Source organism: Cottoperca gobio, chromosome 1, assembly GCF_900634415.1.
Source record: "Cottoperca gobio chromosome 1, fCotGob3.1, whole genome shotgun sequence".
Taxonomy (NCBI): Eukaryota; Metazoa; Chordata; class Actinopteri; order Perciformes; family Bovichtidae; genus Cottoperca; species Cottoperca gobio.
The window spans coordinates 6,557,319-6,574,045 of record NC_041355.1 but is presented as its reverse complement, the minus strand read 5'-3'; the positions used below and the strand labels follow the sequence as shown (position 1 = coordinate 6,574,045).

At 43.3% G+C, this 16,727-nt stretch overlaps 1 protein-coding gene across 1 annotated transcript; it reads right to left on the bottom strand.

The window, feature by feature from the left end:
• Positions 1-203: 203 nt before the first annotated feature.
• On the bottom strand, positions 204-16,444 carry fhdc1 (FH2 domain containing 1). Its single transcript, XM_029438060.1, is given in 12 exon segments — positions 204-4,405; positions 4,407-5,843; positions 6,548-6,712; positions 6,877-6,994; positions 7,980-8,050; positions 8,717-8,824; positions 9,095-9,165; positions 10,267-10,367; positions 11,050-11,135; positions 11,285-11,387; positions 14,303-14,364; positions 15,656-16,444. Coding segments are annotated over 12 exon segments (3,537 nt in total). The 5' UTR covers positions 16,148-16,444; the 3' UTR covers positions 204-3,682.
• Positions 16,445-16,727: the final 283 nt, after the last annotated feature.

The window sequence follows — 16,727 nt, the reverse complement described above, 5'->3', positions numbered from 1 at the left end:
CCATTCCCAGTACATGCAGGTGTGTGTGTGTGTGTGTGTGTGTGTGTGTGTGTGTGTGTGTGCACGGTATACGTGTATTTATGTGTAGATATACATTTCTTGTGTAACCACCTTGCATTCATGTTTCTTACCCCCCAACAATTAATCCATTCTCACGAGGCACAACCAGTCGAAGGAACACCAAGAACAAGTTTTCAGTTTACACAGCAACGTGTGATCTTTATTTACTTCTTAGAGGTAAGAAATACAATCTGCAGTAGAGAAACATCACAATTTGCAGCCCTGTGGTCTAGTGATCCGAGATGGTCGTCTTTTCTTTTTCATTGTGAGACTTCAGATTGTAAAAGACCGAGCAGAGCATTTTGCTATTTGAGCAGTGTGAAGACTACAGCAGGCATGTGGACGATTTCTCATCACAAAGTAGTTTCCAGTGCACTAAAGACATCCTCGGGGGTAAATTATTGCCAAAACGAGACACATTTAATCATTTGGTGATAGATAAATGTAGGTAATATATGTATATACTACTAGAGAATCAGCAATTCTGCAGGTAATGATTTTTAAAAAAAGATTCACTCTCAACAACGTGAGGTCACATTGAGTATTGTGAGGAGGTTTGGGGAGAGTGACTTGAAACAATACCGCGTAATGAGACAAACGTTTGCAGACAGCATTGACCTTTCGGGTTTACGGGGCCTTTAGTAAGTAATGGAAATTGATGGTGTTACTAAGGTAACCGTCCTGTAACAAGGAAGTTGTGGCGAAAAGGGCGAGTAAGTATTCAAATTCCTCCGCAGCTCTGCTGCTGTAAGCCAGTCGGATGAAATGTAAAGGGCAGCCATTGTAACGCCCGGGGGCTGTTAAATAGGTGGCAGCAGGGGGCATTGTGGGATACACAAAGGACGACTCTGAGGACAGACAGAGAGCCGAAGAGACTTATTCTACAACTTGTGCCAGGTTGGAGGAAGAGCATCTTTACAGCAGCTGAAGTCTTTTTGTGTCCAAATGATCCAAATGTAAAGAAAAGTCCACGATTAAACCTAAAATTGCAACTTTATTTGTGCTTTGAAGTTTTTGTTTATAAAAAGGTTTTAAAACAGTAGATTATTTTCCAACTATGTGGTTTTTAGTTTACAGACAGATCTTATATATTTAAATCACAATCTTAACTCAGGGTTCACTAACAAGCTTTGTGCTAAACTGAATTTTAATGCTTTAATTAAGAATCTCTTTATTTTAAGCAGAATGGCAGTGAAAAGTCATGCGCTGTAGCTTTCCTGGACAGATTCTCACTACTAATGAAGTTTAACGTAAAGTCATTACTTGTTGGATTATTTGAAAGAATTGATTCAATCAGCAAAAATCATACGAGTGATTTTTTATGGGAAGAATAATAATTGTGAATATCTTTGGGTTTGGACACGACAAATGTTTTGAAAATGTCTACTTGGGCTTCAGGATGGACTGTGTGACGGGCATGTTTCACTGATTTCTGGCTTTTTAATGATTAACCAAGAACAAGTATTCGTCAGGTTGATTGATAATGGAAGTCATTAGTTGCAACCCTCCATTACGTTACAAAAGGATTCTACATTCAGTCTCCATGCGGGGCCACACACACGGCGTCACACTGGCTCTTTTGTGTCACCGGTTCATCGGCTTCATTTGCATTACAAGGAAACAGGAAGACACCCACCGCATGTCGACATCTGATATGAAGATACGGATGCTTAAATATCTGTGCTCTCACATACTTTACTCTTTTACCCTTCATGTTTATATAATGCTATGTAAACATATTGATAGTCAGAAAAATACTATGTCTTTACATTATGTACAAGGTGTATCACTAACCAGCGCGGTTACAGCTCGGTGTGATGGAATGTAGGAAACGCTTCTACTCGAGGAGTTTCTACTGGTGATGGATCGGCTACATGAAGCTTTAAGGCAATGCACTGTCGCGAGTGTCGCTGCCATCGAGGCAAACTGGCACAATGCAGTTTTGAAAGGCAAGTGGTGTGAAATGGTGAACAGGGCTGAGTTTAGCCCAGGTTTGTGCCTCTCATCATCGGGAGTCACGCAGCGAAGCATCAGAGCCAGGAAGGTTGTTTAAAAATTGTTCTAAAATAAAATACTCCATCTGTTCTATGATGATATGCGACTATATTTCCTATCCAGGTAGTGCTTGCTCGTTTGTACCACATAAAACATTTTGTATGAAAATCTAAAACCACACAACGTTACATCAATACGGACGGTTATAACTTTTTTATTTTTGTTTCACATTGTAAAAATTGTGCAGGGAAATATGTAATCCATGCTACCAAACGCTGCATCATCACGTTCGATTTGTACGACGTGAAACACACTCTATAACCTTTGTCAGTTATTTCTTTGTCCATATTGATTTAGCATCGTATTATTTCCACACTAAATAACGTGTTGATATTGATCTTGTGACAATCAAAATGAGCAACGACACGTTTCATTTTCACCTTTCTGAAGGAATTCTCAACCTGGGACACCGGCTGAAAATATTCTTTCACAGCGGTGCGTCGAAGCACCTTCTGGATCAGATTTCTTTCCGAATAGCAGATGTTTAGCTCCGTGACTCAAATGTAATGGCGATACATGACGGGCACACACTGGGGCTGAATGATGACCAGTTATTGTTGCAAGGCCTACAGAACATATGAGATGACTACATTCACAGTAGCAACATCAGACCAGAGGGTCAAACTTATCACATAACTGATGATTATTCAGTGTTTCAGGCATGTTCGATGCTTCTTCTTGTGTTTTTAAAGCATTAGCGTTAATCGTGTATTAGCCTACAGTATACAGGAAACATTTCCTACGTGCATGTCTACTCCACGATATTATGGAGGAGTTCTAACACATTTACGAACTACCGACACATACATACACAAGGTACAACGAGTACCACAGTTGGTATACACTGGTTTATAATCTGTGACGTTATATAGTGTAGTAGTAATAATAATAATAATATACCAGGGATTTTGTAAAAAGTGACATTGCAGTTCAAACCAATTTCTCAGATCTACATCTTCATCATGCAGAGGCCGAATGAACATATTCTCTCTGCTGGTACAAGGCCACTGCGATCCGTCTTGAAGCTATCAAGCTAAAGGAACCAGAAAGCAAACGGGGCGACACAGGAGGACGCAACAAAACAAAACAAAAAGACACCAAAACAGCAGCAGCTTTAGGTACAACATCTTGTAACCCTGAATGAAACGGACACTGAAACTCAGTCTCAAATTGTCAGAGCTAATTAGCAGCATCATATAGTCAGTAGTGTTCGACATCATCACAGACACTAGCATACACAGTTACTGGACAGCTAAGCAGGCAAAGAGGATCCTGTGTAAAAACACTAATTTGCCATTTGTCACTTTAGTTAATGCCCCCCCCGCTCAGAAGAAAAAGGGAAGTTGTGAGAACAATAGCAACAAAACAGGAACGCGTGGAGCAGTTCATTGCATCTTGCTCTTTGCAACTCATAAACCTGATACAGAATCAGCTACTGGAGGAACCTTAAGGTGAGATAGCTTCAAAGTGTTCCTGTCTTTTGCACGACATGAGAAGATAAGTGTGGACAGTAGAAGGAGACGAAGATACAATTTACATAAAGCTCAGTGAGAAAGTCTCTCTTGTTTTATTTCCAGCTGGGTTTAGCGCCTCTGCTGGCCATCAGCAAGTCTCTGGACTGGACGGACTTTTCAGAAAAGATACTCGCCTTACGAATATCTTCACGTGTAGGAGGTGGCGGGGGAGTCTCGCTGCGGTAGGCGCTGCGACTGGTTGCTTTCACACTTTGCACCCGTCGCAGGTTTGTCCCTTGCGGCCGCTCCTCGCTGCTATGAACTGTGGGCGACAACTTGTTCTGCGTCGCCGGGGTTTGTCGGCCATGAAGCGAGGGACTGCGTGACGGGGTGGAGGGGACAGACGGGGCAGCCGGCTCCAACTTGGTCCTGGAAGTTGAAGCTACCGTGTTGCGAGCAAAGTTCGGGAGGTCGGAGGAGTTCTTTGCGTTGAGCGTGTGACAGCTGCTGTTGTCGGAGGAAGCTCCACCTTTAGCCTGAGCCTGAGCCAGGGCTCTCATGGTGGAGCGGCACATCTTCTCCTCAGGCACAGGCTTGGGGATGTTCCTCACGGGTTTGGCGCTCGGCTTGTGGACGGAAGCCTTTCTCGGGGTCAAATCACGTGCCCATCTTGAAACGCCGCCTGTGAGGCTGCTTCCCCTCTGAGCTTTGGACTCATCCGGAGGCAGACTGGAGTGTCGAGGAGGTCTTGAGGCCTTCTCGCTCCTTCCTCTCGCTGGGGTGCTCTGGTCACGAAGAGGCCGGCTCGACTCTCCACCCTCATGTCCCCAAAGCTTTCTCTGCCCTCTTGCTGCTACCTGCCCTTGGAAGCTTGCTGATGGGCACGACTTTCCTCATGCCCTGGCTCTCGCTGCTGGTCAGCGTTCGCACACTGCTCTTGCTCTTAGTCGCTTTGTTAGCTTTGCTCTTTGCATGCGCTGGTTTCCTGCCGCTTCCCTGTGCCTCTTTCTCTGCACCTTGTTTCCCCTCGGCGGTGTCACAGCTCTCCGTGTCCCACTCTTCTGTGGTCGCAGACACATTCATGGATGCTGCGTCCACAGACTTTGAAAGCTCATTGTGTGAAACGGACTGTTCGTTGGGAGACAAGGACTCAAAATTAGAGGACAGAGAGCTCGGATCTCGCTGGCTCTCCTGATGGGTTCTCCTGCGGTCGGTCGTTCTGATATGAAGTCCGTCTTTTGTGAGAGACGCGCTTTCAACCTCGGAGTAATCAGAGGTGACGGAGCAGTCTGTTTCTGTGCAGTCTGGTATATAAAACGTTGGTTTCTTATTGGATACAGAGGTATCTAAGGGGAGGGGCGTATCACAGGTTGTTGATGAAACTGTGCTGTTGTCCTCTTCTTCTCTCTCAGGAGACACCCCGTCCTGTGCGGGAGGATCTATTTTCCCTCCCCAGGCTGCCTTGGGATATGCTCCTCTTTCTAAATCTTTATCATGTAGGAGTAGGTCCAGATTTAAGTGAAGTGACCGTGCCTCCTTTTCCAAATCACTCACCACAACATCCCCCTGGTTGACAAAGTGCATATGATTAGTGTTATTGTTTGGACTAGGTAGGTCAAAAGCTTGAGGACCTCGAACTAAAGTGTGCTTCTCCACACTGACATTCATGTGACCGGTAACTGTTGGGTCGGGAGGCTGGGCGAGCGTCTGAAAGACACAAAAGGGACGAGGCAGAGCGCTGCCTTCTGATATGGATGAGTAAATATTGTTGTTGTAAGGTTCATTATCATTTATCCCAGAGGAGGAAAACCTTGCCAGTGGGCTGATGGGCTCAGTTTCTGCATGTGGGGACATCACCTGTCTGTCGCAGCCCAGCTCACGGTTGTCGTCCTGGGCTGAGATCCAGGGGGTCGTCCTCCGCTGCACGGCGCGGCCCGACCGAGGTAGGCTGTTAAACTTGGAATAGTCAGTGGGATTCCCAGCGCCTCCAAGTAGCTCCAGGTATCCTTGGAGTTCTCGGTCTGCGATGGAGGTCAGGGTGTGACGGTGGCGGCGGGCGCTGGCGGAGCGTCCCAGCGGGCTGTGTGGACTCTGAGACCTCTGCTGGAAGAAGTCCAGCAGGCCTTCCTTGGTGAGCATCTCCACGTCGTTCTCGCTGCTGCTGCGACCAAATCCACCGCTCTGATCCGCCTCCGACCAAGCGAAGCGCTTTTCCTCCAACTCTTGCAGACGACGCTGTCGGGCTGCTTCCTTCAACTCACGGTCCACGTTGTCCTGAGAAAAAGAGGAAGGTGGAAAAATGTTCAGAGGCAGGCAGGAATACATGGATACAAACTCATGAGAATCACGATTATAAAACTGTCACAAGACCGCTACTGTCCGGCGCTCACTCTCGATTACAATGAATGACTTTTCTCCGTTAGTCCGACAATGTGTGAAGTATGTGTGAAGTATGAGTTGCATGATGCCGAGATGTGGGCACGACATCATTACAACAATATCATCCCCAACTAAGTTTGATTAGAAAGGTTGTAAATAACTTTAGCCAGTATTTAAATCACTTAATTTGGAATTAAAAACACAAGCGCACAAGAAATCCATGGCGGTACTAAATGTCAAAGTTTGTCTTCTACATTTTTATCTGGCTGCGAAACAATTATCCTCCAGTGGACAATAACGTTGCAGCTGAAGGTGAGGTTGATGTTGTGCACACTGTCATGGAGGGTTACAAGGAAAGAATGTGTGTATAATCTTAATGTTCTTAGTTTTCCTTTTGCAATTAAAATAGACTAATATGGTTTCTTTAAAACTTGTGTAATTGTCTCTTTGTGTGCGTGTCCTGCCCAGTCTGACGTCTTTTAAGCGATGCTGACGTGTTCCAAGATCTCAGCAATCAACTTAGTACAAGGTTATTATTACCCGTAGGAATGAACTATGAGAAGTTGTTCAATCAGAATTATTCTCTCATTAAAACTGACCTTGACAGCTTTCTTGAACTTGATGCAGAAGTCCTGAAAGATGCGGAAGCACTCGTCCAGCTTAAAGGTGTCCTTGTCTTCACAAAAGAAGTCGATGAGAGCGTTCCCCTCTTTACGCAGATCCAGCCTGCGTCTCTTCAGGTCCTGCAGCGTCTGAGCCGCACTCTGAGACATCAGGCACATACATTTCTTATTATGACACTTTTATGGGTGTCATCATCTATAGCACTTGAGTCGGCAGTGGCAGAAACGTACAGGGGCATGGATCCAACTTTCTGTACGTGTGTCCGTGTATATAATGTATTAAATAACCACTGCTGCTGCTTCACCTGCAGAAAGAGCTCCAGCTGCTGCAGTAGCTCCGGGTCTCCTTGAACTTTCTCCTCCAGGCACTTAATCCGAACATACAAGGAGGAAAACTCCACCTCGATGTTTTCCACCGAGATTCTGCACGAAAACATCACAGCAGAAAAACTCAGATCAGGAAAATGTGCTTGGACACAATTTTGATGATTACATACTGTCGTCATAATACTGCTGAGCTCGACAATAACCGACAGCATTTTCCTGATGTCAGACCGCCGTGAGAAACGCCTTCCCGCATCAAAAGGGAGGTGCAGGAGCTGTACCGTCTCCACACAGAGACGACCTTGTGAAGCTGACGGAGCCTGACAGCCACCAGCACTCTGCATTCTGAACATGGCCATCAAAGTACTGCACTTACTTAAAGTACTGCTTAGATGTCAGCGTAAGTAATGAGGCTGGATGTTGTTGTCAATTCAGCAAACAATTTTTTTTTTTTTTTAAACCTTTAGGTTTAGAGCAAATTTCACACTTTTGGTCATTTACAGAACACAGAAATAAAAGAACCATCATGTTATATATATATATATATATATATATATATATATATATATATATATATATATATATATATATATATATATATATATATGTGGTGAGAAAAGTCAGTTTGCAATATTAGCAATCTAGCTGCCAATAAAGCTTATTTGAATTTGAACATACTTAAAATTAATTTATGACTAGTTCTTCAGAGGTCACTGCACGTACAAACATTAAAGAGACGGTATTATGGAGAACAGAATCGAAGCTTAGTAAATGTTGGGAGTTCCTGGTGCTACTATAGTATATGAAAGTATATGAAGCTGTTACAGTAGCCCTCCCTGCTTCACCGAGCAGATGTGATGCACAGACGTACATCCAGCCAATCACAGTTTTTGAACAATGCTACAAACCACCAACCGCCAATCAAATAGAGTTTGTTGAAACTGACCAACCTTTCCCGATTTGCTTCATAGACGTACAATAAGATTCCTTCCAGCCCGCTTGATACCATCAATCCCAACTTCACACTCAAGATTCAAGTGCTTTGACAAAGTACGGCATGTGATGTTGGTGTGAAACAGTTTACCTGGCTGCACTCTGCACATCCTGAAGCTTCTCCGGGAACTTGAGCAGCTTCTCGTCTTTTTTCTTTGCCTCCTGCGTGGAAAGAGACACATCACACAATTTACCTCCAAATAGTGTGTTGCTGTGCACGATGAAGTGGCATCATTGCAGTGTGAAGGATCACTCTTTGTAAGTGCTTGGCCGGCCTCTCTAGGCTCTTTTCTGTTTCCTGTCACCATCTGCTGTCCACCTGCCCTCCTGTAGTTTACTCGAGCACCAAGGCTGTGAAAGATTTCTATAAAACTAATTATTTGTGTATCTTATTGGACTAAAATAAGTGTCTCACTTTAATTTGATTTGTATTTCAACACACTTGAAGTTGTGTGTGATTTAACTGCAGTAATCAGGATAGACCACATACAGTACTTTCTATTATGACTTCAGTTCCATGTATCTCATAAATAAAGTACGCATTCAGTACATTAACTTCTTTACATGTGAAAATCCTGTGAGATATACACATTAAGGGCTTCAAAAACGCAAGAGAAACTTATAATATTACTATTTTTATGTAATAGGATATACATCAATGTTAACTGAATACAATTATTGCAGCCCAATAAGTAACAACCAGCCGCCGTGTGAAGCTTTCAGCATTCAAGAAGGCCCACTTTAATGTGTCCTATTGGATTACATAAGATAGTACAGCTCCTAATGCTATTGTGTGCATCAAGTTGTAAAACTGAAGCCTTCACTTACCATGGCGACAAAGTGCAGCAGGTTCATTCCTGGCTTGTTGGCCTTGGTGTCGGCCAATGAGAGGAGGGAAGACAGCTTGAAGCCCACAGCATTTCCTGCGTAGCCGCCCTGAGAAACAGAGAGGCACATATCAAGACTCCTGTTTGAGAAACAATTGCAAACACTTCAGTGCCCAGCTGGTTAAGTAAATGACTTGGCCTTTAAAAAACAGATTGATGTCCTTAGTAGGAATAAATGGGCTTAGGGCAGAGCAGCACAAACATGTTTTTATTAGATAAAACAATGTATTAAATTAAATAGTGCCAACTATACCCTTTAAATCCGACAGGAAGGAGAGTGATGTTAATGTATTAAGTGAACAGTAACTCATGGACTCACAGCGTTCATGATGTTTCCGGCCTGCAGCACCAGATGCAGAATGGCATGAAGCTCCTCGCAGCTCATCAGCTCTATAGGATGAGATCAATATGAACTCACTTAGGAGAATCCGGAGAATCACAGCAGCCCCATTACACACCACTTCACTCCCCCACCACCACACAGGAGTGAGAATGACAGCTTACTCCAAAGAAAGGTTTGCATTTTGACCAGCTGCCCTTTTAGGACTAACGGGTAAATGTTACACACTGTTGAAAGTCTTCATGAAAGAGTGTCACAAAAGTTCGACCTGGTTTGTCCGAGGCGGTGTTTAACTGATCGCTCTGCAATGCAGTGAAAAGGTCACGGTACGGTGGAAGGGGGCTTAAGAAAAATCCAATAAACCACAGAGAGGCAGGACAGCGTGACTCAGCTAAATTTACAAAATGATGGTCGCATGGTTTTTGTTGAACGGTTTATTGGTCAGTTCATAAACACCCAGAATATGTTTGGGGATATGGACACAAGCATGTGAGCTCTGTAAATGTGTGTGTTATTTTACTGTAAATGAAAAATTCAGCAGCACATTTTTAGCCATATTAGCAGCGTGGCTCAAGGGATGTTGGTCAGATCAGATGCCAGGAAATTTGGTTCAGACATTCACGTCCCTCTCAGGATTCACTTTTTATTTAGCACCATCATCGTGCAATAGGTCCAATACTTAGAGATGACATTCATTTTGCAGGTGAGTGGCAAACCACTCAGCCTTAGTTGTACGGTGTTGTGTAGTTGTATTACTAATTATGTTAGCATGCTAAGCTAACTCATTATATCTGCTAAACATCAGTATGTTAGCATTTTCACAGTGACCGTGTTAGCGTTTTTTTTGTAGCAGCTCAGCAGATTGATAAAGAAGAGGCTGAGCTACGCAGCTCGTGAACTTGAAAATGAAAACTTTTATAGTACATTTTATCATTTAAATAATAAAATGAACAAATAATCAACATTACAATACAAATATGACACAGCCTTTCCACTCTGTCCCCACATTACTGTGTATCAGGTGACGCATTCCTACTTCTTGTTCAGCACCGCTGACAGCTCAAATATCCGGGTCACCTGTCGCGTGTAACTGTGCGTGTGTGCGTGTGTGTGTGTGTGTGTGTGTGGCAGCGGAGCCCGTGTGTTATTACCTTTAGTGGCGACGCGGACGACATCAATCTCGCGGCTCATTACAGCACAGGAAGGGAAGAACTCTTCGCGGAGGACTATGGCCTCGATCCGTACCTCGAACCTGTCAGAGACGAAGCACAGAGCGGTTAAATCTGTGACACGAGGGGAATCTCATTCTGTAGGTTGTGATGAGATAAAGGAGTTGACAGGCGTCTATTAACAAAAGGTTAAGGCTCTGCAGAGAAGCCATAACAATATCTTCACTGTTAAATGTTCAGGAAGACGGATGGGGAAACAGGAAACATATCTTTATCTCAGGATGAGTGGCAGTGGCAGCTGATGGATACACCTCCAGATACTCATGACTCATTTCAAAAGCAAAGCGACTGCGAGTAGTATTTGTTATCCCAGTCATTGTATTACTTCTCAATCATACCCCCAGTAGTAAATACTACATTACTTTAATATGTGACAACACAGTGCTGTTGCAGAAAAAAGAAAAGATCATAGAATATAGGCTGCATATATGATAAATACTATACATTAAATGCAAAACTTAAAACTTGCAGTGACATAATCTGCACTGCCCCAGAATAATAAATGCACACAAATAAAAAAACACTTTTATATGTGTGAATGAGGTACAAGCTCGTTGGAAAGTCCCCTCAAAATGCAAACCTATCCTCACAAAAAAAACGACTTCGGTGCAAACCCTTTCGTCTTTCATTGACTGTCAAACAAGTGGCTTCACATCTCCCTTTGACTGAAACAACACTATGTACGCACCATTGAAATCAACTTACTGAGGCACCTGGATCAAGAGGAACATAAAGGAATCAACCAGCGTCAGCTTGTCTGGGTCTCCTTTAAACGCCTGGAGTTTCTTGATCTGTTGGGGGAAATAGAGAGCGAGAGGAAGCTCAGCTCTCTTGTTTTCTATCCTCATTCACTGTCTTTTATCCTCAGTTTGATCTTTGATTCAAAAAACACTATTACATAATTTGCTAAAAAGCCACACGGCCATTTATAAACACAGACCTCCTCTACGTCCGGCAGGAGTTTCAGCAGGTCTTTGAGCAGCTCTGCTCCATAAATCTTTCCTTGTCCTTGTCGTATGTCTTCAACAATCGAGAGGTTGGACCTGAAACACAAACGGTTTATTTTTAATTAAACTCGATGATAAAAACCACAGGTGCTCTCTCTTAATGCTGGCTCGCCTGCGTGCACAAAGGCTCTAAATGCTCCTTCATACACATGACATCACAGTTCTTATTCTCAATCGTGTCTCATTACTTCTAGTAACATCCATCTATGACACACCCAAGTCTGTAGAGCTGCAACACAATTCCCAATTACATCACAATCATGGACAATATGCAGTAAGCTGACACCTTACAATGCGATGCAACCCAATACAGCAGCTGGGTAATAAATATCACCGTTATGAGGCTTATAGTATTCAACCCTTGTTACGGCCGTATCACATACATGTTTATTCAACTCTTGAGGCCACAGTTTGATTGTTGTATTGGATCAAATTACTGTAAATTGTAGAGTCTTCTGTTGTTATTACTGCAGGCTGAGATCGTGGGGGTTGTAACAGTAAGACAGCATTTTTGGATTTGCCAACTGGTACAGCAGGAAAACGTCTTTGTTACAATAAAGAGTTTAATGCTGTGGGTTATTTTTTACCTTCATTTGTGGATTGCTGCTTGCATTCATTCTGCCTATGTTATGAAAACTGATAACGCATATGTAAAGCCATGTAAGAGGATCGATTTAAGTGTTAAAGCCAAATAAAACTCAGGTAGTTTCGAGCCCATCACAACCAAGATTTCACTTTGTAGAGACACAACATCCAGCAGTTTAGATCTTTTTGTTGTTTATTTAAATACATTTTACGTTATATTATTATCTTCTCTTTCATTAACTCTCTTTCTTTCTTTGTTCTTTGTATTTAGTACAATAAGAAACTGTGATTTTACACTCAAATAAACGTTCTTACTTACTTAAGTAAGTTTTGGATTCTGGGGTACGCTTTGATGCTCTGGCATTTCCTCCATAGCAACGGCAGCTAAGGCTCATGGGTATTGTAGTATTTAGTCATACGACATACCAAGTGGACAAACAAAGTGAAACAATTGCCACAACATAAACCTATAGTTTAATAAATTAACCAGGAGACTCGTGATTCTATGTTGATGAACATTGAGGATATTGGTAAAAGATCAACATACCGTAGTAAAAATAAATAAATATATATAAAATAATCAGTGTCTTCTTCTTCTATGCAAATCTTTGTCTGTATATTGTTTTTTTGTTACTATGAAAGAGAGTTGTGCTATAGTTGAGCCTGAATATATTGAATGAAATGATATTGTGAAAACTGATTTAAAAGCATTTATAAACCATATAAATTTAAGTAGGAGAGGATAATATATAGCACAGAGGATAAAATCATATTGGAGTTGAAAAGGCACACAGGAAGATAACCACTATCTGTGATGGGTTCACTTCTCTCTCTCTCACACACACACACAGACACAGACACACACACAGACACACAGACACAGACACACACACACAACACAGACACACACAGACACAGACACAGACACAGACACAGACACACACACACGACAGTCAAATGTCATTTAAATACTGTGGGGAGCCAATGCAAATACACCGTGATGCAAAAAGACACCGAACTCTTTTTATACGCTGCTCCAGACGACTTACGTAACACAATGCTGAGTCCAGTCAAACCCATCTTGAGATTTCCTGAACCAATTAATTACAAACAATGTCGAGCGAAGAAAGCCTATTAGAATAATGACACAGATTTGGACTCTAATCTCTCTCGGTTATAAAAAGGTTTTTAATGGACTTTTCTCAGTCAGGCACTAAAACACAAATGAAACTAAGAAGGTTTTCAAGAGACCATCAGCGTTGGGTCTCATATCTTTGGGACAATAATGTGAACGGCTAAAATTAACTATAATTAAATGTGGTACATGAAGTAGGACAACACAAATTAAATGATCCGTCTTATTCTCTTGTCCCCGAGTCAAATTACCCTGGGATCAATACGTGTTTCCCTAAGTGTTGCTTAGCCAGAGAGAAAACCGTTTGAAAAGTGCCACATCGTACATAAATTCCCCTCTCTCCCTCCCTCCCTCCTTCATCGCACTTCGTATTCTTCACTTTTGTGGCCCCATAATCTGGATTTAAAGACCATAACATATTTCAAACTGTTACACAAGCAAAGAAAGTTTCATTACATTCATTCAGTATACTGTATCTGCAGACAGGTGACACGTTGAAAGGAAAGAACACCTGGATTAATGAGTGAAGAAACATTAATGTTTGATCTCCTCTCAATAAATAACTGTGGACCATCAGAAACCCATTGTTTTCTATGCAAAGCCACACACAGTGTGACCTGAAGTCCCCCCGCCTATCCTTATCCAAATAGAGTCTAAAATTGACTTGGGCCAGTGTGTCGGAGTTAGGGCGGCTCTATTAGCAGAAATTATCATCATAACCTACATTTCGGTGCTCAAACCTTCACCAGGTAAAGAAATAATTCATGAATAAAGTGATGACAAGTGACCGAGTGTGCTGGATCATGCTTTGATTCTTTCACAGAGTTCATGATCTGACGCTAAGACTTCTGGAGTTTCACTGGACTCATCGATGTGCCATTAAAGAAAATGTAATTTCATCCCATTTGCTCCTCGGATCAGCACAACCCAGCAGCTTGACTGTGTGCTATGGTCATCAAACGACATACGGGATATGACGCATTTCAAAGCAGTCTTTAGAAAACACTCTCCACCACTATCATCAAAACACCAAATGAGGGAAGGACAGGTCTTATTCGACTCCAGACACTTGGAGAAGCGATACCAAGGAGCATCGAAGCTGTTCTGGAGGCTCACCAAGACATTTCATACTCGTCCTTTAATGTGTCACATATCTGTGCATGATACTCCACTGAGCTTTAGAAGAAGAAGCAGCTCATCCCTCAGGCAGTGAGGCAGGAGGAAGACTTACTTCTTGAACTGCTTCAGGAAAATGCCCACATTCATCCCTCTCTTGGAGTCAAGGATGTTGATCTGAGAACAAATGAAAGACATTCATTGCTGTAGTTTGGGTAAAAGACACACACACACACACACACACACACACACACGCACACACACACACACACACACACACACACACACACACACACCTCCCTTCTTCTAACCGCTCCTTGTTGTTGTTGTTGCTTGTGTTACCTACAGTCCACCCCCCCCCCCCCCCCCCCCCCCCCCCCCACCACAACTTATAGTCACACACACACACACACACACACACACACACACACACACACACACACACACCTCCCTTCTTCTAACCGCTCCTTGTTGTTGTTGCTTGTGTTACCTACAGTCCACCCCCCCCCCCCCCCCCCCCCCACCACAACTTATAGTCACCCTATGGGAAACTAAAATTCCACAGGGCCCCGCGTGGTTCACGCCCCCTTCATTAACAATGGCTTGTACTGCCTTCCTTTAACAGGTGACTGTACAGTACGTACTCACAATACCTAAGTAGGGATTTTAAATAGCAAATAGACACAACAATAACGCAAACATGCTTTTGTTCTGTATATGAACACAAATGATTTCTTGCACACTCAAAGACAAGCTGTAACTGAGCACTGTTACCTAACTTGTTCCTGCAGGGATATCTACACACACATGTACTGTAGCATTGTAGTGTTATGCATCTGAGACTTTTCTGATCCTCTCAGTGGTGTGTTCAGGACCTGAGGTAACAAGCATGGCTTGCACATGTTTGCAAAACATAATTGCAGTGGATATAAGAGTCTGCAGGCATCAGGACTCCATGTTTACAGTAATCAAGCTTGTGTATTTACTCAATCTGAGGTTTCTGATGACCGCATCAGAGAATAAAACAGAAAATAGTCAAAATAATCTAATAATTAATCAAATCCTAGAGCTTTTTGGAATCTTACCTTGTAGATAAGGTAAGTGACTGACAAGGTTTCTGGTTTCTTTTCAGTTTAGAGATGCTTTTAAGAGTCATTAAGACTTAATGGGGTGCAAAAGGTTTTTTGAAATATATATATATTTTTAAATAAGACAAACATAAACCCTAAACCTGTAAAACACTCATCAGGTTCAGTAAGCAGAACGCATTGGCACACAACACAAATATGGGCATTTCTTATTGGTCTGAAGTAAATCCATGGAATTATTTCCCAGACGTGGGCCGCTTTACTTTTAAGAGGATTGATGTATAATCACTGTGTCCGCACTCTGAACTCCACCATCACCTGTCTCCTTTCTTAACTGCTGAGACAAAATGTCCAGTGTTGCTTGTGTTCCAACCACTCACCTCATCCTTGCTGCTCTCCTTGAAGGAGCGAGACCGAGCGAGACGAGTTGAGGTTCCAGCGGCCTGCGTCGCCCCACGTACGCCTGTCGCTGCCTCCTCCTGCTGCCCGAAGAGCTCCTCCACAGAGCGGACATCGATCTGGTACTGCTGCTGCTGCCGCACCGACATCGTCCAGATGTTGGGCTTCCCGCGTACCTTCTCCTCCGGTATCGGCTTCCAGAAGAAGCTGCGGACGCGGCGCTTCTTCCTGTGGTTGGTGGACGTGTTCGCTGGGGGTGGAGGGGGTGGAGGTGCTGGTGGCAGGGGAGGAGGTGGGGGAGCTTCATGCTTAGAGGTGTCAGGGTCATCGCTGAGGGAAGGTAGGGTGGTGTGAGTGTGTCCAGACATAGAGGACGGGTCAGAGGTGGTGATGGAGGAAGTAGTGCAGCTGCTTCCCTCGCTGCTGCAGCTCTCCGGCTCATTGGTTGCTGATGGACAACTCATAACAAGCATCACAGAGATAAGCAGTCAGCATATGAGCTCTATCTGATCAGTGGGTCCTCTTTTTCAAAATTATTTCCAAATAATTATCTTTTAGGTGCATCAATTGGCTCTGCAGAACATCAAACTGCTGCAGTGTACGTCCCCTCACTGCCGGAAGAAGGTAGGAGTCCCTTCATCTGGTCACAATGAAGGGAGCACGTCCTTTGATTTTGTCCATCTCCATCACTCAGCTGGTCATCCATCGTGCTGAGTAGAGCCTTTGAAGGTTACCTCCCAGGGGGAAAGGGCGGGCGGCTGCGATGGCCATGGAGCTATGAGAGCAACAAAAACAACATAGGACAGGATTATACAAAGGTAGTCATGCGTATTGTCATGGACAATCTGAAATTAGGGGACATTAAGGCGTGCGACAGATCAAAAGAGAAGGGGTACCCAGTCAAAGGGAATCACAATGAAGGAAATGGCAAGTCCTATTTTTTTCTACTTTTGAAGGGCTTTGAAGTGATGCTCTGGGGTGTGTAATGTCAGAGACATTACATCCACAGCTTAGCTTCTGTTACACAGTTAGGTATCATTTTTATTCCTAAGA